The sequence below is a fragment of the Aythya fuligula genome, chromosome 2 (assembly GCF_009819795.1).
Source record: "Aythya fuligula isolate bAytFul2 chromosome 2, bAytFul2.pri, whole genome shotgun sequence".
Lineage (NCBI taxonomy): Eukaryota > Metazoa > Chordata > Aves > Anseriformes > Anatidae > Aythya > Aythya fuligula.
The window spans coordinates 111693217-111719750 of record NC_045560.1 but is presented as its reverse complement, the minus strand read 5'-3'; the positions used below and the strand labels follow the sequence as shown (position 1 = coordinate 111719750).

The window sequence follows — 26534 nt, the reverse complement described above, 5'->3', positions numbered from 1 at the left end:
CACACTTTTTACATTCACTTTACAAAAACTGAGTGCAAAAGAAGAAAAAAAAAGGAATTGTACTGAAATAAATACTAACAGAGTGCATTGCTGTTAATACAAATAGTCTGTTGTGTTTTTATTCTTTTTCTTTTTTATTTTTTTTAAGTCAGCTGGGAAAAAAATAGTGCAATGTTGCAATTGTAAATGCAGCATGGCAACCTACACCCCTTAGCAGTACATGAACTCCTAACAGATCCATCTGGAGTTTACTGCTGTTAAGTAATTTCTGTTGCCCAGCAGCTTTCACATCCTACACATGGATGCCCTTCACTGCCTGTTTGATACTTTCCAGCAGAGCTTTGCATTCGGGGGAATAGTCCCGTTCCAGATTGCTGTACATGTCTGTGAGTGTATTTACATATGCTTCGAAATTCTGTTCACTGATTGGCCCCTAAATGAAGACAAAACAGATTATAATTGTAGGAGATAAAATTAAAGCAAAAACAAAACAAAACAAACAAAAAAAACCGCCACAAACAAACACCCAACCCCAAAGCAAGGAAAAGCAGTGATATGGCAAGAGGGGAGAAGTTATAAACCTGATGGTCATCCATACTAATGAAGGATTTGTAGAAATGGAGTTTTGTGTGCAACCACACACTCTTCTAGCAAGAAAAGAGCTTGGAGATGTTATCTTCAGTGTAAGTTGCTTTTCTATTGAGGCCTTTCCTATTGAGACTCTGGGAATATGGCTGATGTCCATAAACCTGTCCTCACCTAATTTCCCAGAGTTTCTCTTGAGATTTGGAAAGGGGACTGAAATTCTGTAGACCAACCTTTTGTGGATTTGGTTTGTGTTTGCAAGACATACAGGATGCGGAGTTTTTGAGAGGCTTTGCTGATTCCAGAAGAATCACAGCACTGAGCTGGATGAAACAGGTAAAAATTCTGACTTAGGAGCTAACAGTGAATACAGATTCTTGTGAAATTTTCACACCTTGTGCAGGGTAAACATTGAGATAGGGAGGGATAGGGAGTGTCTTGCAGTACTGGGCAGAAGCACCAGCGTTGGCTCGGTCTTGGAAGCAACTGAGACTATTAGCAAGCAGAATTCATGATCCAGCATCTCTGAAGAGTAAGTTAGGCTAAGGAGAGCTCTGCTCTCCAGTACTGCATCTACAGCACTCCTGCTGGTCCCTGAGCTTGCTCAGCTGCTTCAGATGCTGGCAAAGCAGACTCAAAGAAGGTGTGAAGCTGCTGGCTGTGGTCTTACCATCTGTGGAAGTTGAATGTCAGCGAGGCTGGAGATGAGGGCTTGGCTTAAGCCAGCTAGCTCCTTCAACAGGCTCTCATTGTTCTGCTCTATGAGTTTGTTCTCTTCTTCTATTGTTTTCAAATTGCTCTCCATAGACGTGATCTACAAAACACAGGCACACAGTCACACGGACTCCTGGCAGTGCTGTAACTGCAGTTTGAACCCAAACTGGCCAGCACTTCTTTGTGAGAGAGGCAACAGTGGAGCTGAAATTCAGGCACTTTTTTTAAGGATGGATATAACCAGTCCACAGCATAGTCACAACAAGGTGGTAGTTTGCTCTGAACCAATGGACCTTGCTGCAGGTTCACAATGAATCACTGCATTGGCAAAGCACCATGGTTGGAGGAGCATGGAAATGAGCTCAGAGAAGGAGGGGTCCGTGCTGAGCTGGGATAGAGAGTGTGGCCTCAGGGGTGGTGGAAGGAAGGAAAAAGGAGGCTGATGTTTGCATTGCTGTCCTGCTCTTACAGCACCCCTGCTGATCGACCACAATGGCAGTGACAACGCTATTAGCAGCTGTGCTACTTTCCTGTCCTGCTCCTGGGTGGAGGGCAGAGCTGTGAGCTGCCTGGGATTAGTGACAGGGCTGAAAACAACAGGAGAAAAATACAGTGGGAAGGAAATTGAGCGGTTGAGCACACAATTGCAAAGATGATCTCCAACCAACAGAATGGAAACACAGGGTTTTTAGAAACAGCAGGAAAAAGCACCTGAGGTAGCAAAATGGTGTCCTTTTAGCACAAACCTGGTGGGCATACGCTGAGCCCTTAAGGGTTTTATGTCAAAAGCAGCGCTGAAAAACTGAAGGTGACAATGGCAGGGGAGCAATAGTCCCTGCTGCCCAGCTCCCCTGTGGTGGCAGCCCTTGGCCCTGCAAAGCAGGGAGTGATGGAGCCAGGTCCACAGGTGTTTTGCCCACCCTCTTCTTGTTAGGACTCCATCCCTCTGTCTTGCTTAAATCTCTTTCTTGCTGTGGGCAGGTTAGTCTTTGACATGCACCAGGACTGTCCCCGGGGGAAGAACCATTTTGCCTGCCTGCACCCCACTGAGGCCTCTTGTCTGGAGCATGCTTGAGGCAGCCTAACTTCTGGCCAGACAAGACTAAATGGAGGTAGAGAAAAGCCATACAGGGAACATGTTATTTCAGCTGTAGTTCACGCTTTGCTGATCAGGCTGTCTTCACCAGGGAGCAATTTGGGGGGGGGGAGAGGGGAAGAAATCTGTTGAAATAAATTAGGCCATCTCTGTGCAAATAGCAAAGTGAGACCAAGGAGAGACAAAAAGAAAAAAAAAAAAAAAAAGTGTACAGAAAAAAAAAAGTGTATAGAAGTCCAGAAGTTATGGAAAAAAAAAAAATACACAAAAACCCTCACTGACATTCAATTTGGAATAGATATCTCAGCAACTTTTGCAGTGTGAAGCCCGATCATTTAGATTCAGCACAGGTGGCATAAACTCCACCCGTATTTAAACTACACATGCTGTGGCTGTTACAAAAACAGCATGAATCAGCACTGCATACAAGCCAGGAAGGTGCAAATACAGAGGGGTGTGGCTGCACTCTGTTTTGGATCAGTTCAGATTTACATGCAGTTTCCAGACCTGTTCTTATTTAAGAACTTTTTTTCTCCAGTTTGTAGTGTCACTAAAATATTAAGCAAGTTTTTGCTCGTGCTTTGACCTGGTTTGCCCAGGTGACTCCACAGGTGCATGCAGGAATCTCCGTGTGGAGGAACATACCTGGCTCACTCCACAGAACCACAACCAGCACCTGGAGGCAATTCAATCCCATCAGTTTACAAAAGAATGACAGTGAACAACTCTTTTCTCTAGCTCTCCCTCAAACTAATCTGCTGTACAAGTTAGCAAAAGGCATCCATCCTTTACCAGGTGTTGCCTGCAGGCAAAATTCAAACTATTTAAATAGTTTGACAGTGAGTAAACTAAAAAATAGACAGTGAGTAAACTAAACTAGATTGTTTTAGGTACAAAATCAATTTGCAGTAAGATTCAGAGCATGTTTGTAAGAGGTGATGCCCTCCCTAACCCGGGTTCTTACAGCAGTCATGGGACTCTGTGGTTTGCTCAACAAAGGTTTGGTCAACAAAGGAAAACAAATGTTTTGTTTTATAAATATATATATATATATATTTTTTTTTTTTTCTGCTCACCGAGATTAGCTCTGAACTGCCATTAGCCTATCACTCACCAGATCTTTATGACAATAACCAGGAATTTGCTGCTTATTTACAGCAAACAAACAAACAAAAGAGCTTGACAAAGAAAGTGTGTAGGATTTGGGTAGTTTTAATTGCTACAGAGTGAAGAGCCCACACAAGAATAACTGCATTTAAACATATAATTTACATATTTTATCTACTTGTTGTCTTTAAATAGCATAAGAAATAGTTAAAACTTTGGCTTTGATGTCATACCTGGGTTTGAAGTTTCATCATATCAGCTTCAATTTTAAGATTGGATTCATTCAGTTCCTTTATTTCCTCATCCAAGTGTCTGATTTCTTCATCACTTTCAATACCTGGAAATAGTTAAAAATACCAATATCAGATTTAAAGTGTCTACATAAAAATAGATATATGAGTAGCAAGGTATGCTGTTACTGAATAAGAGGAAGGTAACAGGCTTTTGATCAAATGACTGATCCTTAAATTGTCTGTGACTTTGCTTTTATTGTATTTTTTTTCTCCTAACTTTAAAGCATCTATATAAACTGAAACATGTAAGGCATAATTAATGCTTTCTGAGATTTTGTGTTTCTCATTTCTTTTTTTTTTTTTTTTCTTCTTTCTAGCACAACATGCAAACACAAGCTCAAAGAAAGAGAAAGGAGAAAGGAAAAAACTTCTGGAAATGCTGCGAAGAGGAACATATATAACGAAACATGAAGGAGTATTTACAATTTTGTTTTAGTTTTAAACAAAATGTAGCAGCAAGCCTCCTTTACAGGGACAACCCCAGGATAACATCTCCAATAGTATAACTGCTGACTTCAGGAAGCTTATCTGTATCTGCTTCTGATCTTGCAAGAAGTTCTGTGGGGGCAAATCTCTATTTGGCAGAAGCACAGTCTTAGATAGGTGTGATAAATAGCGAAATCTAAATGATGGCAAAAGGGAAACTATCAAGAAGCTAAAACGCATTACAGGGAAAAAAAAAATAAATAGGAGGACTTTTACATCCTCACAATTTAGGTAGCGTAAAAAAAAATATCTTCAGCTCTTTACTGAAAGCCCTGTCCTGCACAATACTGTGCAACTATGACTGCTGGCAATGCATATCTTTCTTTCTGCTTACTGTCACAATGAGACAAACTCTGCCTTCAGAAAGTACAGTAGTTGTTGTTTCTGCTTTAAAACCTACAGCCCAGAACCAAGTCTGCTAGCAAGTCAAACTGGGAAATTTATCAGTAGCAGTCCCTGCCCAAGAGGTAGTGTGGACAGAGATGGGGCATGTCGAAGCAAACTCTTGTCCAGTGTGACACAGCTGTTTTGTTCAGCATTTGGAGGCATAAAGACAAAGTTCTCTTATTCCTGTCTCTTACCTATTTAAAGAACATGGTATAATAAAGCAGATTCCTATATATTTCCCCCTATACCTATTTGGTAGTTGTTCCTTTACTTTTAGTTGTCAAAACACTGTACACTTAAAACTAAACCATGTTGTATTCAAGTTGGGAGAAGTCAATTTCCACATCCAGTTTTCCTCTCTTCTATTTTAGTCATTAGTCATTAGTAATGTCAGCTAGTTTGCCTGATCTGCATCTATTGTTTATTACTAATTACACAATTAAAATTGTCTCCAAACAAACAAACAAAAAAAAATGTTCTGAGATAAAATGAGAGCATATGACAAATGTTGAGTTATCATGAGGTAAATGAAAATAATTTTTTCTCTCATGCAAAGATTTTTTTAATTCAAGTTTAGTTATTGCTAGAGACAACTGAAAGGAGTGAGAATTAATGATAGAATGGCATAAAGGGGCATAAGTATAAATGGGAGTCAGGGCCCTTCTATCTAAATAAATGTCATCATCTTTTACAAATTTCCTTACCACCACTTGCTTTAAGCTTGATAGTCATTAATTCTTCTGAAATTTTGCCCTTTTTTATGGCTTGTGCATTCAGAGGACAACCAGACAGGCTGAAACATATAGGAAAAAAAAACATTAGCACCGACTTGAAAATAGCAACAATCCTTTCAGGCAATATTATCATGCACTTGGACAGACCTCTGTACCTAAGGTCACGTCACGATTGCCATTATAGCATAGCTTCAGGGAATGACATAACTCATAAAGAGCTATTTAACTGTATATTCCAGCTTGAAAATTGGCACAGAAATCTCAACTTATAAGTAAACAACACTTTCAGAATAATCAAAATAGCATTGGGAGCTATTATCAAGTTGCATGGAGAAGCATTTACAGAATTCTTGAAGTTCCACCACTTATAAACAAATAAACTATTGTTGCTCAGAGGAAAGGGGCAGTATGGTTGTTTAAGATGGCAAGTTTACCATTCTTAAAAACAATTAGTTAATGAGATGCTTTCCGTGGTGCACAACTATTGCATCATTTTGTTGATACATAATAATGATTGATACAATATTAACTCTGGGTATATCCTATAGACTGTAATAGCTTTTTTTGAATTGTTCTATTATATAATCAGTTTGCTTTTTAACCACCATTCACATTTAATTACATTTTGTTATTTCAATGCGTACAATTTCATCAGATGGTAATTACCTGAGGCAATTTTTATAGCCCACTAAAGGGCTAAGATGAATTGCACTGTTGTAATACTATCTTTATAAATAATAAGGAAACACCTATAAGCTGAAGAACTGGCTCAAGGATTTGGAATTTGTATTCAGATGTAACCAAGTAAGAAGTGAAGAAAAAATTTGTCCTATCCTAGCAGGATTTTTTTTTTTTTTTTTGTGGGTGTGTGTGAAACAAAATTTCTTAACAGACTTTTTAAAATAAAAAAGTAAAAACTGCTGAAGGTTTAAGTTAGCTTCCTGCCAGCTTAGTTAAAAGCCATACAAGGAAATGTGCTAGTTCTCCAGTTCTGGAATACTGTTTAGTTTCTCTGTCCAGAGCTGATAACTAACTGGAAAAAGGTCTCAAAACTATGTTTGACTTGTTGGATCTCAAGTGTGCTATGAAAGGATATAATATCATGAAACTATATTAATGCTGTGATCTTGAGTGTAATCCAGCCTTAAGTAGGACAGAAATCATTCGTATGTGTGAGTTGCAATCAGCTGACATACTTTTTATGTTATTGGCTTGAAGCTTTCATATTGCTTAGAATAAATTAATTAGCCCCAACTTAAAGCGGTGTCATAATGAAAACACCTTAGCATAGGATACAGCTCATAAAGAAAGTAACTGGACAAATCCACTGCTTTGCATGTTTCTTCTCCATTACAGAGAGGACTCTATAATTTTACATATGAGCAGTTCAAAACTCTTTAATTTATCCTTCAGCATTCTTTGGATGGGCTGATTCCACTACATGCTCCATATAGATAAGGCGATAGCATTAAAAGCTAAGGCTCACATGCAGGCTGTTTAAAATTTCACCTAGAGACTTATGGTGCGCATTTCCTCCTGGGTAGCTGTATTTGAGGACTGGGAGCTTTCCAGCAGCAAACACCTCATAAGGAGAGGTAGGGTCAGAGCAGGCAATCTGACTCTGCTGCTGATAGATTCAGCAAGGATGCAGCAGCTTGTAGCAGAGAGGCCTGCCAACAGGTCACCCAAACTGGATCATTGTCTCAACAGCTGAACTAAGAGCTCTGTGTAACTGTGTATTTCTGTGGAGTTTACAGCCAAATAACTAAAAAACAAGTCTAGTCCTGAACTGGAAGTGGGCTATGGCAAAGCCACGGTGGGACTTCCAGATGTGAGGCTGAGAAGGGGGGGAAAAAAAAAAAAAGAGAGAGAGAGAAACAGGAGCGGCTCATCAATACAAAGGGTTGAAAGGAAAGGAAAGAGTAAGAGTAACAGAGCTTGATGGGGGGCCTTTAAAAAACAGTTCAAAGGCTGTGAATTTTTAACATGGAGTTCTGTTGAATCACACTGCACTTACTCTAACTGAATTTGTTCAAGTCATCTTAGACATTCTTGGAGAAGTTGATTCAGAATGTTAGGGAAAAAAAAAAAAAAAAAAAAAAAAAAGCAAAGGAGGCATAGAATAGAGATTTAATTGCCATTATATGCGAAAGACCAAAATTTACCAGATAATAATTCTGAAGCCATGTACTTTGAGTAACATCAATTCAACATGTTCAAATAATTTCATGTTTTCACAATGATACATAAAATCCTGGTGTTTATTGTTACTGGTATGTTTTTTCTACTTTGAAAGAATAGTTTTGTTTGAAGATTGATGTAACTGCAAACTGATGTAACCCATAAGAATTCTACACGTTTTGTGTGTGTGCGGTTCTAGCTATTTAAATACAAAGTTTATGAAAACAGCTTTTCAACTGGTAGAAAGATTAAATGAATGCAGCTATTCCTCTTGCTAAATCTTTTCTGTTGACATTTCAATGATATTTGCATTTTCTATAAAAGATATATAGATACAATTCCATATTTGCCTAAGGAAGAACTCTGTTAAATTTTAAATCATATAGAAACTGTGGTAATCTGAAGAAAAGAACTTGGAAAGTCACATTGTAATGGGAACATAAAATAAGAGTTAAAAGTTTATCCCAGCTCTCTCAAACTTATTCTGACCAATATCAGCTGCAATGTAAGCTGTCTCGTTACTTAAACGACCAGCACAATTTATTCAGACTGTAACCTCATTTGTTGCCATTTCAACAGTGGAATGTTAAGGAAAATGAAAAGAGAAAACACAAAGTTATACCTTCTGTGGGTGACAAAAACATTATTAACATGACCCAGCCCGTTGCAGCCTGGCAAAGGACAGTGTGGCAGCTCTTGTTTGTTCAGTTTCCAGGATAGTGAAGACCCATTGACAGGACTCTCCTTCTGTCTCTTGGCAGCCAAAGGACAACCAGAAGCAGTGCGATGAGAAGTGTATTTACCTGATATGTGACCTTGGCCATCACAGCCTATCACTGGACATCTAAAGAAACACAGCAAAAGAACCCATGTTTTCAATAGAGATAGAAGGTGAAGACAGTCTCAAGAAAGTCTGAGAAAACACATCCAGCTGCCTATGCCACTTTGCACTAATTTTTAAGACTCGGTCTCCTGGGACTCACTCTACCTGAGCATCCAATTCATGTCAAGATATTTTGGGAATTCAGCTGATTTTAAGATTAGGCAATATCAAGTGCACTTGGACAGCCTAAGAAACTAAACAATTCATTTAGATATTGTTTTACCAGAAAAGAATTTTGAAATTCTATCACAGGCAATAAATCACAATCTACAAGTGTATGAAAAGTCACCATTCTCTCTTCTCTATCTATGTTTCTGGCATGAAGCAGAGGGTAGGTTTTTATATCTGGAAAACTTGTACTGTCTCATGCACATACTTGCAAAGTAAGTTAGTTTTATTCATCTCTCTACTTATCTATCTATCCATCCATCCATCTATCTATCATAGAATAATTAAAGTTGGAAAAGACCTCCAAGATCATCTGGTCCAACCATCACCCTACTACCAATATCACCCACTAAACAATGTCCCTAAGCATCAGATCCAACATTTCCTTAAACACCTCCAAGGATGGTGATGCCACCACTTTCCTGGGCAACCTGTTCCAATGCCTGACTACTCTTTCTGAGAAGAAATGTCTCCTAATTTCCAACCTAAACCTCCCCTGGCACAACTTGAGGCCATTCCCTCTAGTCCTATCACTAGTTATCCATGAGAAGAGGCTGACCCTCAGCTCCCCACTCCTTCCTTTCATGCAGTTGTAGAGAGCAATAAGGTCTTCCCTGAGCCTGCCTTTTCTCCAGGCTAAACAACCCCAGTTCCCTCAGCTGCTTCTCACAGGACTTGTGTTCTAGGCCCTTCACCAGCTTCATAGCCCTTCTCTGGACACATTCCAGGGCCTCGATGTCCTTCTTGTAGTGAGAGGGCCCAGACTGAACACAGTACTTGAGGTGCGGCCTCACTGGAGCTATTTATTTTTGTGCTGCTTTGTCAGTGTTATGCTTTCTCTCCTATCATTAGCAAGCATAAAGTACAATATTGAGTGTTATCACTTACTGTTTTTAATGGAATCCACACTCAAGTAAGTCATGCAGTGAATTTCTACTGAGTTTTCAGTTTTTGCTTTTAGTGAAAATTTTACTGTTTAAAACAATAGAAACAATGCAAACAAATACAGCAATCCTTCCTCACTGCTTAAGCTCCAAGTTGATGGACTCCATCAGCTTCACCAGAAGCAGAAACTGGTGAAGCTGGTTTGGCTCCAGCTCTGGGGCATATTCTCAGATAGCTCAGATTAAGTAGGTTATTTCCTATAATGTATCAACTCCTGAACTCTTTTTTTTTTTTTTTCTCCTTTCACAGCTAGTAGACCTGTGTTTTTGTACTCACTTTAGCTCAGGGTCTTCTTTTTCTTCCTTGGTAGGAGTCACTTTGATACCACCTTTCCTGGCACGGGGACAACCAGATAAGCTGAAAGAAACACACAGAACAAAAGCCACTTCTCTTGATGCTGCTTGGCAAGAACACCAACCATTGCAGTCCCAAAACATGGGACAATTCCTACCTTCTGTGTGATGCATAGTTCCCAGTCACATGGCCAGAGCCATCACAACCAGGTGTAGGGCACCTTTAAAATAAGACAGGGAGCTTACAAAACATGACTTCAAAGATAACAGTAAACAACATGTACCTGGTGCATTTTGTCTTGGGTGGAAGAAAGAACAACACAGCTTTTGTTGGATAATTAAAACTAGTTCTTAGTTATTTATTTTTTTTTTCTAAATGAGAAAATTGCTTTATTTTTTTTCTTTTATAACTGAATTTTAGTAAGAAAAATGACATTTTTCATAAAATATGTACATTTAAATACTTCATAGCACTGTTTTCACTGAACATTATTCCTTGTACAGGGTCAACATTACAAAAAAAAAAAAAAAAGCAGATTGATACAGATCTATTTGTAAATTTACTGTTACATGTTTGTTATCCGTCTGATGTTTACATACAGATACAGATATAAATAAGCCCTTTGCCAGTATTTACAGCAGGGAAAATGGAAGCAGAAAAGTTGTTTTACTTTTTTGGACATCAATAGAGTTAGTGTAATAGCCAGAATATGAATGTAGTGGTTTCTATATTCTAGCACTGTAACCATACCTCAGGACTATATCTAACACTAGATTCAATTGGGTATTCAGTTTGGCAATCAGATTATGTTTATGTCCCATCTTTAAGGGTTTTTTGTGTATGTGTGCAATGTGTGCAATGTGCAGAAGCCTTTACGAGTATGAATGTTTAATAATAAAACGTCCATACAATTTAAAGAAACATTCCTGCCTGTCATTACAGTTGGTCTGGGAGTGTAGGCTCTGCACTCACTAGTAGTGCATGAAAAATGTGCTCCAAAAGCCCACAGGAGTCAGTAGATCTTTTCATTGACTTCTGCAGGTTTTGGGACAGGACCTTCCATCTCTGAAAGTAATTTTTCAGAGAGTTGTTTTTTTTTGTTTTGTTTTGTTTTCATTTGAGGGTATTGAATTTTTGTTTGTGTGTGCTTGTGGTTTTAGAAGAGAATCATGCCTCAACACACAAAGCAGTATAAGCAAAATATTTACCTTTAGAAATTGTGCCAGCCATTTCTACATTTCTGTGTTGTACAGCACTACGTTCTTGTGTTAACTATCCCTAAGGGCCTTTTGAATTCTATGATTTTTACAGAGTATCAGAATAACAGGAAGAGTAGTGCCAAACAAACATTAAGGAAGCTTGCGCTGTTCAATACTCTCATAAGGGTCTCAGTTGTTACTGAATCTGTCCTGAGAAGAGGAGATGAGTGATTTAATCAGGTTGTTGGTAGGCTGCCATGGAAAACACCTACAAATATAATTGTAATGTCACATCTGAGTATGCAGGTGTATCTCTTAACAGAATATGTAAAAATGTTTCTCTGTAAATGATAAATTTGTCAAAATTATGATTTCTTTTGGACATGACCAAATTTATTCACTGATTCAAGTGGAATTCAGCAAATAATTTCAACTGAATAAAGGAGAATCTTTTTTATTTAAATGTCAAAACATTTCATGATGACATTTTCTGAACAAAATACTTTGGCAGAATGCTATGCTTCACACTGACAGTGAAGGTAGAGGTGTGGGTTGCAGAGTGCCAAATATGCTTGACTGTAGAACTAAATGTTGACCTGTATGAGCATGGGACAAGGACTGGGCACAATGTTATGTGGAGCATGCAGCAAGGGCAGATGTCTGGAGAGCATGAATGCTCATAAGTAAAACCAGAATACCTGCCAAATACTATGGGTATTAATTTTGGCTACTTGTTTTATCAGATGATCACAGATGGAAGAGCTGTCCACATAGACTGGACATGGATTTTAATTCATCCAGAGCTCTTTATGGGACACATTCAGATCATGAGTCTGAGAGTTATGGACTTAAACAAGACAGTGAGCTAATTTTGAATCTCCCCATCTGCCTTTGCCACTCCTGACAGTGGTTAGATCGAACAACCGGATTAGTATTTAAAGTATTCTTTAAAGATTTAAAAGTAGTTTTTAAAGATTTGAGAGTGAGATAATTTCAATATTGATTAAAAGATGATGTTTTAGGCAGATTACTGACAGATTTGTAAGAACCTTCATTAGTAAGATTCCTGATCTTGACCACTGGGTCAGGGTTTCTAAATATTGGTTATAATTTTGTATGGACTGTGAAAGTCCACAATACAAGATGCACCAACAGTGTATTGCCTTCCAGTCAGTAATACTGTGGATCTTCATCAGCTTTTAACTGGCTGATGAGTTTGGACTGGTGCCTTATCTCAGGGAGTCACCCTCTGTTATGGAATCCTGTACAGAGCCAAGAAAAACAGATTTATTTTGGAGGATCAGAGGCCTCAAGAGCTCAAGCTAAAAGATGTCAGCTCTCAAGTCAGTGTAGGTTACAGATTCTCTTATACATCAAGTCGGTTTTCTAAGAACAAATCTTACTGTGATTTCACGCATAAATTTTTGTAACCATGCACTGAGTACTATAATTTTGTGCCCTACTCGAAGAGGGTTGCTCTATCTTTAGGTAGATGAACTACAACTTCACATAAAATTGATATACCGAGCTGCTGATCTAGCCGCATTTCTGACACTTTTACTCACTGTAAAGGTTGTAGAAATAGTTAGATAGACACTTTAGTTATGGAAATCCCACAGAGGTCAGATAAGAAAGGTATTGACTAGAGAATATGTGAGGTTGTTTATGGAATATATATAACTATCAACTTGTATGAAACCTGTCTAGAAGAACTGGTAAAATCTCTCCTAATAATTGATATTTAACCTGTAGAACAAATAATCTGAGGATAGGACACTCTATCTATTCCCTAAAGTTTCTGAAATGTAATAAGATATTTTTCTAAAGTGCACTTTTAAACTTCTTTAAGGTTTTTGAAGCAGTTCTTTGGTGAAATGAGAGTGTGAATCAAGTTAATAGTCACAACTCTCCCTTATAGCTTTAAAATCCATGAGTCATTATCAACACTTGTATATTTTAATTTGACCAGCTTAGATTGCACTCTGCAGCGAGAATCCTCAGATATAAAATTTATTGAATCTAACTCCAAAGTTCACTTTTTGAACAGATCTTCCTTATTTTCAAACTGTAGATCACATGGAAGCCTTGTATCTTTGCTGGCTTAGAGATTCACAGTTAAAGCCAAAATCCTGTCTTGATTCTGGCAAAGTAAACATGACTAACATTTGGAAAAAATACACAGCTTTTTCATATTCACAACTAACTACATGAGGGTACTTTGGTGGCCTGATTCTATGAACATTTATGCCCTTTGCTCACATCCCTGTGAAGTAAAACCAACAACTGATATTGCTATACTACACCAGTATGGTATGCATTGCAGCTTTTGGCATTAGATTTCATTTAGTCTACCCTTTTCAAAATCAGAGTTTTGTTTAAAATTTCACCTGAATAATGTTTGCAGGAAGCTAGAATACAGTGGTACATTTGTGGAAAATAATTTTATTTAGCCCTTTTCCCTTTTGCAAATTGTCTGTGAACAGATTTTGAATTTTGCTCTTTTTCTAGCTAATTGAAATTAAATGCTAAGTGCGTTATGCAACATATTTCTGTCTGTGAAATGTTCATGAACTTTGACTTTGTCTTTCACAACTCACTTATTATACATGGCGTACAATGTGCAGTTTGTCATTTAAGTCATATGCTGTTGCTCCTCTTTCCTTATGGCATGACCAAAACTCTAGAAGCTTTAGTGGAAAAATAACCATATTGGTATGCAAATTTCCTTATTCACACATGAATATGGGGGGAGGGGCTGCATGAGGAGCAACTATTCAAAATATTTGTGTGAGTGTCTATGTATGGCAGAAAGCCAACAAAAGCAGGGACAAATATATATGACTCAGCAAATGATTTCAAATTTGTCAGCATTTTCACAAGTCAGTTCCCTGCTTCATGTGCTGCTCTTTTCAAAACATACTGAAACTAGACTTTATACCTTTGAGATTCAGTGATCTAAAAGCTCAAAAGTATTGTGCCTGTGTGTCAGTTTACCTATCTGTCAGTTTACCCTGGCTTTGGGAACTGCTTTAATTATTTGGCTATAAAAAATTAGTGGCCTTACTTTACCAATTTCCCACATCTCCAGCAGGTTCATCACCACAGCTACCATCAGTTAGGCATCTTTTTTGTTCATGCTGTTGGACTAGAGTATGAGACAACTTATATTTAGTCTCGGAAGCTAACTTGTGACTAAACACACATGCCAATCCTATGTGTAGTCTGTCCTACTATAAATATCATTATACCAGCATAATAGTGCCATGGTCAGAGTTTTTCTTCTATCTGCACTAGGGATGAACCTAAAGGACAGAAAGGACAGTCACAGGATTCTCTCCCTTTTACATGCATTCATGAGTTTTCCAAGCCATCTATTACAGGATCCAATTTACAAGTTGCAGAGGGAAAGCTATGAAAGAACTCTAATTATCCTTTCCTCTTTCCCACGTCCTTATTGACAAAGCCGATTCAATAACTAGATGACTGGTTGCCAGTGCCTCTCTTGACTACAGATTTTTGAAATATTCATATGTCCCTATACATCTGTCTATATAGCAGAGCCTGCACAGTCCTTTTGTAAGTGACATTTCATGGTGAGAATTATGCCAGCACAAAATCATATGACTTGATGTCTGCTTCAGTGACATTAAACTCATAGTGCATGGTAGTGAATGACAAAAAATGATATACAAGAATTCTGGTATGGTTTTTGGATTTCGTCTAACTTCTCTGATCAGACTGGGTTATTTGCCAGATCAGTAGCACGTGTTAGATATTTCCTCTTTATATCTGAGTCAGAAATAAACTGCAAGAGGCCTCTCAGTGTTTATATTTTTTTTCCCTTGGGTCCTAGCTAATTCATGAAAATGAAAATGAAGGGGTACAAAAAAGAAGAAAGGCAAATGGAGAAATAAAGTCTGCTTCAACTGATGAATTTCACTGAAATATTTCATATTTAATTGCTCAGAGCAATTCAGATATGCAACTGGGAACATGTTGGTCAAAGATAAACAAAAATAACTTTTTTATTATTATCCATACTTACTTAAGCTCCTGTGAGTTAGCAGCCATAAGGGATTTTAATGTCTTGTCAGCTAACGGGCACCCAGAAACACTGAAAAAAACAATGTGGAATGTTTCACTAAAACAGAATATTTTTTTTCTTAAAACAACAACCTCCAGACAATCTATGACTTCAAATGTGAAAAAAAAAAATATCTTCAAATATTTACTGATATTTGCTGTTGACAAAGGAAGAGCAGCCCATAAAAGCTGTATGTCTTAAGTTACTGAGAAAATATATGGTCAGGGCCAGAGGTTTCAAAATCTCCTTAAACCTGCATGGCAAGCCAGTATTACACAGAATGCTTCCTTTATGTTGCCTACATAAAGGGCAGGTGGAACATCTGGCCCGTGTGTCTGGGAAAAGGCTTCTACCTTGCTCCCAAAAGAAAAATATTGTTTCAACCCCCAGGTTAACAGTAGGCTATTCTGAAGGAAATAAATAGCATCTACAGAATGTATTAGCAGATCTATGAATTTCAAAATCACCTGCAGAGATATCTACAGGAACATCACTTAAAATCCCATGTACCAGCATCTGTACAGAGTGTGCCTGTACACTTAAGGGAATGAAAACTTTACTAAATGACTTATCTACAGGTCTCTGCTAAGACATACAGTTTGAGTAATAAGCACATCCTGCCTAAGTCAGTCTATTCTATTCTATATCTAGTCTATTGAGTTCAGACCTTCACAAAATGTAACAAAAACAGGAAAACAAACAAACAAACAAACAAACAAAACCAGAAACATTACTGTATGGGCAATTTTCTGCAAATTACTTTTGAATACTCATCCATGGTTACTATAAAATGTTAAATGACAACAGATAACAGTAACTTAATTTCCTGCTTTGGGTTTCCTGTTGTTTCTTACCTGCGGTGTGAGGCATAGTTTCCTGTTACATGACCACTACCATCACATCCTGGAGTTGGACAGCTATGCAAAGATGTAATGAGAAATTGCATGAGTATGCAAAGATGAAATGAGTACGTATACTATATCACATACATGTAGCTTACCCTGCAATGACTTACATAATGGTGCTTACAGAAATCATATTCATCATTACCCATCTCATAAGTATTAAGACACTACAAAAAAAATAAAAAAACTTACATAACAATTCTAGTTTTCAGTTACTACTTGAAACATATACGGACAAAAAAAAATCCTATTTCCACAAATGCAAATTACCCAAAACCTTATTTTTTTGATCTATGTAATGTGAAACCACCATGGTTTGCATAGATTTTTCAGTTATGACTTGTATTCTTGAAAGGACAAGTTCACTATTGCTACCAATTTTTGACAGCAATTCATAAATCCTAGAGCTGAAGTTTTGATCTGACCTTGTATGTAACAAAGACTAGAGAATAATAATACCCCAAATCATTTCCTCAGCCTCTGACTAAAATAAAGCACCTTGTTTAGAAACACATATATTCTTTATTTGCTGAAGTAAGTGAGAAATAGGTATTATGGTTGTGTGTTAAACTAAAAGCATGTCAGTTGAAGCACATTTTCCTGGAGAAAATGTTTGACCTGGAGAAATGTTACAACTGCTGTTTTTCCTCAACCCGTCTTTGGTCATAGCACTGAGCTCATTTATCACATTGGGATACAATCCTCTGCAAGAGGGCAAAGATGGCAAGAAATGCAATTTATGGGCAGAGGGGGAAGAATAGGTGAGTTAAATGTATCTTTCTATAGTATTTTAAGCTATTTTATATAAGCTATGTTTAAGTATTTTAAACATTAGTTCTGCAGAGTCACCTTATAAAGGGTTGTATCTTCTTTCACTGGGCCTATGTTTAAAAAGGTCAAGCCAAAAGCTGTACAGAAGCTTTTAGCTAGTGCTACATGAGTAAGGCATACAGGAGATCCTCATCTGGCTATTTATTCTGAACTGGCAGAATGCTATGAACTTTTCCAATTCTGTAAAAAAGCCTTAGGAGGACATGAGTGTCATTTTCACAGCCCATTCCAAACTGAGCAGTGCGGTGTTGGTCAAGAGAATTAATATGGAAAAAAAGAAAAAAAAAAAGAAAGCACATGCATATGTGCTTTATATGCATTATATGGTATTCATATAATGGTGTCAGAAATTTTTTCTCCACAAGTACTTTTGCCATTTTAAAAGCTTCCTCATGATGGAGCCACCTGTACTGGATTGTTCTGTATGAGTTCTAAGTTCAGTGAGATCAAAGAAATGCAGTGGGATCCCTATATTGTCTATAGATCTTGCTGATGCATTAAAACTTTGTTATTTAATTTTCTGGACAGGTATATTTAAGGTACCTCTTTCTACTCACCATGTGAAAATAATACACTGTAAGGTTATCACTGCTTTTGTAAATACTGTGAGGGATTATTATTTAGGAAATTAGAAATGTATTTTACAGACATCTCAAAACAGGTCAATATCACAAAGGAATAAATATTAGAAAACAAAAGCCATTAGAGTCTTCAGCAAATAAACTCAGTGATTTTTGTATGCAACTGTTTTAGAGGAGGCAAAACAAACATGACCTCTAGCAATTTAGATCATGAACTACAAGTGCAGATACAATGTGTTGAGTAGACAACATGCAGACTGCACGGCATGAGGTGAAAGAATCACTCTTCACAGAAGCTTGTCCCAGCGAAATATAATTTCTAAAGACAGAGGCAGATCTAACTGATTCAGTGCCACTGAGTCTGGGGAGCAGGACACAGGGTGACAGGATGCAACTCGTTTATTTTTGGGTGATTCTGTAGTGATACATTATAGACTATCATTACTAAGCAATATGGAATGCAGTTGCATAGAGAGATTTATTCTGTTTGGGGGACAAAACGAACAAACAAACAAATAAAACCAACCAAACAAACCCACCCCTCTATTGTTATCAAAGTGGTGTTGACGTGAATCCAGTAGGCTTTTGTGAAGAGCCTGGGATTTTAAGAAGTGACTAGTGTTATGAGCTGTCTGGGACAACTTTACTGAAAATAATCTGAACTGAAACAAGTGGCTGTGTGCAAAATGACTGAACAGAATTGTCCTGGTTTCTTTGCTGTTTTTGATAGCAAAATTTTGGAACTTAAGACTAAGAAAGTGAGTCTCTGTACTTGGGAAAAGACATCATTAACCTTTTCTTCCGGAGTGTGAATTTGTATGTCCACTGGATTTTCAGCAGGACAGAATGACTAACTCAGCTTTGAAGGAAGCAGATGAAGGAATTAAACACAGATTACCTACAGGTTGGAAAACCATTGGGGCAGCTCCTTTTTATCTTGCATTTTGTCTTGTGAACTTCACATTTTTAATATCTGAGAAGTCCCCAGCACTTCTGCCCAAACCCTCAGTAGTAGAACTACTGAAGGCTTTCCAAATAAAGTTTATTTAGTTACATAAATATTAGCACAAACTACCTGTAACATGCTAAAAAAACTGTGGAGAAGAAGCTGTTGCCAAAACTCACATCTACTGAGTTGCATAGCTACAACAGGAAGCTACCTGCAGTGATCAGTCATGGAAGTCTCCCTGCTCAGCTCCCTCAAATGCACTCCAAACCCACACTTAGAACAACAGCATAGTCAGTATTTAGAAGGGCAGAGGAAAACATGGCATTTTTTGTGACTCACGTGATGAGTTCCTTTTTGAGATCTCTTGAATGGAGCTTGGGTTTAGGACTTGGTATGGAGACATCTCCTGGATATTTTTTTTCTTCTATATTTTCTGGAGAACTCACTGGATCTTTCTGAAATATTAGATGAGAATGTGACAAAAGGTTTCTCTTGACAAGACCTTCCACATTTTCAACAAGTAACTTGAATGTCTTGGAAAACATTTTAAAAAGTGCCACAAGAAGCAATGAGGAGAGATTAAGAAAGTTTAATACATTAATAATTTCAAGGAATCATAGATAGACTTTTTTAATGTTGAACTGTATACTTGTGAAATTATTTCTGAAAGTAGATGCTGTTTTAAGCTGTATATAAGGAAAATCAGGTTTAGATTTATATAACACTGATAAAGATCAAAGAAAAATACACAGGGAAAATTAAAATGGCTTTGGAATATATAGAGACAAACAGGATTTCAGCAAGTATATCTTTGATTTTTCTGTGCAAGTACCTCACTGAGTTTTGTACACAAAGTGAGTACCATTGCGCCATATTGCGTTACAAAATTATAATCATAAATAAAAAGTTATTGTACATAAAAATATGTAAATACAAAACTTTCTAGGTTTGTAGAATGCAATGACTTGTCTTATGCAAAGAGAAGATTTCTTGTTAAAATAAAAATCCCAAGGGGAAAAAAAAAAAAACAACGACATTTTCTTAGCAGCAGGCTGGTAAGAGTAGTTACTGATTTCTACTATTTATAGATTAAAATCATCACCATTACAAGGCTGTTTGATGGATGGTATGGATTATGGGTATTAAGTCCTCTGGGAAGGCATTTTGGAAATCCAGTGCCCTGAAGAATACTACGTTTTCATTTTCTGAAATAAAAAGGTCTTTGACAATTTCATATAGCATAATTCATATTGTTTTGAGGATTAATGTCTTCAATTATTACTATTTTTATGAAGGCTAAATATTTCCTTTCTTGAGGTATGCTCTGTGGATATTATGTTATTCAAGAAATCTCCAAAACCCTTACCATTATTTATCAAATCTGTATAAACCCCTGCTGGGAATTCATGTTCTGATTTAAACCCTGATACTCAGGCAGGTAGCACCCAAAGTTTACTGCATGTAGGAGCCGAACTGCTGCCTGCGGTCAAGGGGAGAAGCTTCCAGTTTCTGCTAAACTCTCAGTATTGGTGCTGTAGATTCTCTGGGCTTGTGCAGCTGATTAATGTGCCAGGACAGAGGGGCAGGGATGTCTGCAGAGCTGTTAAGCACAGAGCGGAGAGCTGAGGAGAATCTGGACTGAAAATGGAGATTATGCCTAACGGGACTTGTAAGCTCTGCGGGGGTGTTTCTTCTGATAAAGCTTCCATATGGTCCTCAATTCTGGCAGCTCATCTTTGCCTGTTTGGAGACTGGATCCTCAATATGACTTCCTTCTGCTTTCTGATACTGGCTACCTACTGCCTACTGTATCTCACACTATACATACATATAGAAACCGTGCCATATTATTGATCTATCAATTACTACTGATTATTGAAGCCACATTTGTGGGGTTAGTTTGGGATTAATCTCATCTGCTACAAATATAGAAAGCAAAAATGCATATCTTCTTTTCTAAAAACACCTCCATAGTAATTATCAAATAAATCTTTAAAATATAAAAGTAAACTGATATATTTCATTTTCTTAGAATTTTATTTCTACAGGAAAATTTCACAAGAGGAGTAATAGATAAAATAAAAAAAATATATATCAGTATTTCTAAAATGTTCAAACAGAAATACTAAATTTTTGAACATCCTCCAAACATGGTAAACTAAAATGCTAAAGACTGGAAAAAGGAAAGACAGTTTTATTCAGGATTCAAGAAACCTGAAAGGCCATTTTGGAACATCAAATTAAATCCTGGTTCTTGTGGCATGTGGGGGTGTTTTTTGCCACTGCAATCTGCAGAAAGGGGGTTCTAGTTACTGACTTTGTCTTCCCACATGTTCAGACCTGCCTTTCTTACATATATGAAAATGAAAGCTTCTATAGGGATTATCACCATTGTAACACCCCATAAAATCAAAAGCTCCCAAGAGAAACCAAAGATTGTGACCTTCTGTTGCCAGCTGAAAGAGCCCAGATGTCAAAATAACTCCAAAAACTCTGAGTAACATTATTTCCATTTAATGTAATGGAGGTTGAAGAAGGCTGGCTTGTTGTGCACATTTCCTATCAACTCCAATAGGTTGTATTTGTATTACTGAACTAAAGGCTAATGCTGTGTTTCTAAAGACTTAGTGAATGCTTCAAATGAATCTTAGCAAAGTATGAAGACTGGGCACACATCACCTTCCTCCATCTCTTGTCAAGTGTCCATCTGAAAGGAGCCAGGTATAGACAGTGGTGGAAAGACCACTTGGACACTCTACTGGGCTCCTGAACTTCATGATGAACCTCAGGATACACCTGCAACCAACAAGAGTTCCTACAACTGATCATGCTGTAGGGCTTCCTACTATTTTCAGTTATAGCTTGTGTTCTTTATCTCAAATGGAAGATATCTCTTGATCATTTGATGAAAAAGAAACTTCTTTGTGTTAGCTATTCATCATGTCACTGTTTGATACCTGCTGCACAGAGAGGACTGACTACGAATTATACATATCAGGACTTGACAAAATATGACAGTAGTGCATTTGATATACACAGCTTCATTTAATGATGTTCCACTGAATGTTTAACAAAAATAAGATGACAAGATTAAGGTTGACATAAGTATTTCCACTACCACCAACATAACTGATACTAAATAGTTTTGAATTGCAATATTTTCATTTCATATCTTTGAAGGATTTTTTTTTTAAATTTTAATTGTGGATTTCCTGAATTAACTTTCTGAGATTAGCTGTCATGTTTTTTAAACCAACAGCTATACACATACATGCACAAAGGCCTACAAAAAACTTCATAATAACTTCTCCTTTGAAAAAGAAAAAATCTCCTAAGGACCAAAGTGATAATAGAGTTTGCTTCCTGGTCAATATCCCTTATTATATTTCTAAGGAATGAGATACAGATATATGGATATTTAAACAGATGATTTATTCAGCATTGTCTTTGCAGCTTGTGAAAGACTCCTATTATTCAATAAGCATAAAATTATCAGATGTGTAGATGCTGCAAAAGGAAGACAGCACAATGGGAATGCAAGCAGAGGAATATTAAAACCCCACCTTTCTTGGCCCTCGAGTCAATACATGTGGCCCAAAAAGGAACACATCTACCTGACATGAGCAGACCTAAAGACCAAGCATTTCTTGGCCTCCACACTTAGGACTGAGCATAGAGCATCAAGCCTTGGGTTGTGTGCTTCTCCAGAGATTTAGCTTTAGATGGAGAGCCCTTGGAAAAACACCTTTAGTGCTTCCCACTTTTTGGTCATTTAAGTGGTGATCATGACAGCTAATCAAGGCCAAATATATGTATATATATATTTCCTTTCCCATTTCAACAGATTTATAATTAAATACTATTAAAATTCTGAAGAATTCCAGACTAAAAGGAAAATCAGAACCAGCCCAATCAGTTCAAACACTACTATTTTCTGCAGAGCATGTGTGTATTCACGCATGCACACTACAGAAAGCAAGCAAGCAATGAAACCCCATTAATGTACAGATGGAAGTTTATATTGATTTCAGCAAAGACCAGAACATAATGGTAACATGAATAACAGATAATAGCATCTGGCACTTTTAACATTTTTAAGCCCTGAAATCTTTGGAGAACTGACAGTTGAACTAACTGACAGCTCTAGTTATTTCTCAGCGCTTTCCTTTTGGAGAGATTTTGAGCTTTTTCCAAATTCAGATATTTTTTTTTTAAGGGGGCATCTGGACAGGCTATTTCACTGAGAGAGAGAGAGACAATATTTTCTGGAAATTACCACCAAAATTAAGCAACTGTTGTGCATATGAACCAGATAACAATGAATTAGAAATAGATATAATCAGTCATTTTCTTTGCATGAGGATAACTGCCAGTCTTCGATTTGCAAAACAGAGCCTCTGGCCTTGAGATCATCGGACATATTGACATTCCCTGGGATGGCAAAAGCTCACAGAAGAGGTCTGGGTCCAGAACCTCCATTAGGAACAAACCATACAGTGTCAAAGCACAGAGTACAAGGGGCAAGAGAGCCATCTTTATGTCCTTTGGATAGCGTGCTGATGCCTTCAGTTCCCTGTGCCAGTGCCAAGGAAGCAGGCAGCCACCTATCTCAGCTTTCTGAAAGTCCAGCAGGGAGCAAGGAGATGCTCCTGCTGTAGCTCTTTCTCTGAACTGTGGTGGCAGCAGGAAGGAAGAATGGAATGACAAGCACCCTGCCGAGTCTGTGACACCAATTGATCCCCTGCAGCAAGACAATTTTCTCAAAGCTGGACATGCTTGTCCATTATGTGGCATGAAGGGGACCTTCAGTCTACCACTTCGTATAAAATGTACTCCAAAGCCCTAATAGAAAGACCATGCTCCCAGAGCCTCATGGCTGAGGCAGAGAGCATCATCAGCTCTGCAGAGGTTACAGAAACATACTCTTCAAGAAAACCCTGCCTCCAAGAAATGGTCCACTGTGGTGCAAATGTCTCATTTTGGCAGGTCTCTTCCTAGTGCTGACAGATTTTTGTTCTTTTTGCAACTAAATTATCTTTTATTTCCAGGTATTTTTGAAACTGGGAGCCTGAATCCCCACCTTCAACCTTAAACAGCTTTACCCCGTCTATGTCTTTTTAAAGTACTAGTTTTGATATCTGAAGAAAAGATAATTTCATAATTATTAAAATGTTCAAATACCATTATTTAATATATAAAACTAAATGAGAAGGAAACGTATTTGCAGATGAATAAAAATTCCAAAGTAGGACATCTTTTATTTTACTTTGGAAAACTATTAGTCGGGCTTGTTTATGTTAATTGCCAAGATTTTACCTAATTTGACTGAAAATCCTCTGATGGTCCCTTCCTAATTAAAAATAAATAAATAACTTGTGTTCAGACAGATAGTCCCAGAAAAAAAAAAAAAAAAGAAAAAAAAGAAAAAAAAAAAGGAAGACAATAGGAAACTATGCTACCATGTTACCAAGATAGGATAGACATGACAGAGCAAATTATAAACAAATTATAACAAAACTAAAATGAAGACCATAATCAAGTTGGAAATGGCAATCTAGAAGATTAGCCATGAAAGATGCAAAGTTACTAAATAAAACCATTTACTGAAATTTTAGTTGCTCATCTTTGCTGTGTTTTCAAGTTTGAGCTTTTATATTTCCTTGGATAGGCTGAAAAGAGAAGACATCTGTATGTACTTATATATTTTTCCCATGCTCTTTCCGTATGGGATAAAAATCACCACAATTGGTGGAAAGTATTTATATATCCTTCTGTGCTACTTGTAGCCAAAACCTTCAGGAGTTACTAACAATACCTTTATTTCTGAATGCTCTCCATCTGACTTCTCAACAATTAGACTCACATGTGAGGTCTAAGACTCACTGGTAGAGATTTACTGAAATACATTAAAGGTAAAACAAAAAGTTCTTCACTGAAAGAATACTGTAGGCAAGGGTCTAAGCATGTGTTTAAATACTCGGATATTGAGTTATCTAGTATGATATAGAGCTGGTATGAAAAAAAAAAAAAAAGCTTCAACATGAAGAGACTACCTTGGCACTTTTTGTTTTGAGTGCTAGGTCGTTTGGGTATATGTGCTACAGGACTGAGCCACTAGGAAAAAAAATTAAGAAGCAGTATTTAAGTGTGCATGCTTTTCATTTCCTTTTCTTAGATGCTTACAGGCATTCACAACCTTTATAAAAATTCACGGTTGTTGTTTTCCATCTCTGGAAGTAGGCTCTGAAAGCAAGATCTTTCAAAATGAGTAGTGATTTTTATTTTTTGCCATATCCAACAAAACATTAAAGCTAACTCAATGTTCACAAACTTCTACTGTAGAAATAAATTCCCTTTAAACTTCAGCAAATTGGTCATCCCAAAGACCATTATCTGACACTTATCCATGGGAAAAAAGTCATTCAGAAACTGAGAAAAAAAATACCTCTTTTTCTTCTTCTTTCCTGCCATGTGTCTTGCTGTAGTTGATTGGGGTATCCCAGCCTTCCTGCTCACAAAGAGCCTGGTAGAAGGCTGCATTTACCAGGATACTGCTTGTTTTGAAAGGAGAAGAGGAAGGAGTGGGAAGTACTGTACTGGAAGAAGTGAGAGGCATAACTTTGTCTTGGCTTCGGTTCTTTTTCATGCTCAAATCCAGAGTGCCATTTTCATCCACTTCTATCTCAGCTCCCTGACATACAACAGGAAACAGAGACATGTTTAGGTACAGAATGGTGAGGCTGCAACATAACCATGTGGTGCTTTTAAAGGATAAATATAAATGCATGCTTTTATTTAAATTTATCTGAATCTAAAACCAGCTTTTCGATTTATATCAGTTAATGTCCAACTCTTAGGCAGACTTAAATGCAGCTTCAGTAATGGTGTCCCTGCATCTCAGCTTAAAAATAGTAAGCAGAATTTAAATAAGATGCCTCTAAACCATAACCTATACACCCTAAATCTAGTTTTATTTAAAAAAAGTTTAGCTCTAAATCTTCTTGATCTTTTTACTCTTACAGAGAACTATGACCCCAATTCACTGTTAAAAGCATTAATGCATTGTTTAGGTCACCAACAGCATTACTATTACATATGCTCCCTTCCCCCCACATCCTAGAAATATTACAACATCTGCATCATGGGGGAGAGATGGAGGGGGAAAGAAATATGCCTAAAAGAAACACAGTATGAGATTTTTTAACTAGAGTTTCATGCATCACTGATAATAACACGTTGCCTTAATCATGATTTGGCTTGGAAATGACCTTTTAAAAATTTGCCACAAGACATGGACCAGACTAGGCCACTAAGGCACAGTTCTGCACTCAGAGCACTAGACTAGGAAACACAGCATGGAGGATGTCCCTGAAGGAGATATCCAGTATGAGTTAACACAACATTTGCTACTCTGGGAAGCAAAGCAATCAGCAGCCCCTGATTGCAGGGGATTTTTCACTTTGGAAAGAGACCCAAATTCTGTTTCTGGGCTGGAAGAACATCTCAGTTCTTGTTCACAGGAAGGGACAAGGGCTGCTTAACTTTATGAAGAGGACCAGGGAAGGAAATCTTTAGAGTTCTGCTTTAGAGTAAGTTTTAGAGTAAGTTTTTAGCAGAGTAAAATCTCCTCTTCTTGGAATGAAAAAAGTCTCCTGAAAGTGCAACTTACTAATGGAAGTAGCAAAAAATTTCATGTTATGCTCTCTAGTGTGTTGTGAGGACTCACACAGAGTTTCTTCTGTATTGAGGGACCAGTATTTCTTTCTGCTTTTGGACACAGGTCCAAGTAGGCTTTTGCATGCCCATACTATCCTTGCATGCAAATCTTCTTCCTAATGCTCATTGATGAGATATTGTTCCTTTGCTCTCTCTCCATGGACAGATAACTAATGACGTGTTGGGGATTTTACCACTGTGAACTTCTCTGTGGATATTGCAGTTCCATTATAGAGACAATTGCCAATATGACCTTTGTTTAGATCTTATTATTAATTATTATTATTATTATTGTTGTTGTTGTTGTTGTTGTTGTTATTTCTTTTCTTTTTGATCCTTTGCTCTTGCTATTTCAAGGCACTGTCTGGAATTAACATGTATATCTTAAGCAGGGAG

General features: G+C 37.4%; 1 protein-coding gene across 1 annotated transcript in view; it reads right to left on the bottom strand.

The window, feature by feature from the left end:
- Nucleotides 1-72: 72 nt before the first annotated feature.
- Nucleotides 73-26534, bottom strand: part of ST18 (ST18 C2H2C-type zinc finger transcription factor) — a 67592-nt gene continuing 41130 nt past the window's right edge. Inside the window, exons 10-20 of the mRNA XM_032183221.1 lie at nucleotides 24868-25113; nucleotides 18762-18877; nucleotides 16011-16073; nucleotides 15118-15186; nucleotides 10031-10093; nucleotides 9856-9936; nucleotides 8206-8427; nucleotides 5373-5461; nucleotides 3736-3839; nucleotides 1256-1399; nucleotides 73-433 (exon numbers count right to left, since the gene is read on the bottom strand). Of these exons, the coding sequence (XP_032039112.1) occupies nucleotides 293-433; nucleotides 1256-1399; nucleotides 3736-3839; nucleotides 5373-5461; nucleotides 8206-8427; nucleotides 9856-9936; nucleotides 10031-10093; nucleotides 15118-15186; nucleotides 16011-16073; nucleotides 18762-18877; nucleotides 24868-25113 (1338 nt within the window). The 3' untranslated portion in view covers nucleotides 73-292. The remainder of the gene's footprint in view (nucleotides 434-1255; nucleotides 1400-3735; nucleotides 3840-5372; nucleotides 5462-8205; nucleotides 8428-9855; nucleotides 9937-10030; nucleotides 10094-15117; nucleotides 15187-16010; nucleotides 16074-18761; nucleotides 18878-24867; nucleotides 25114-26534) is intronic.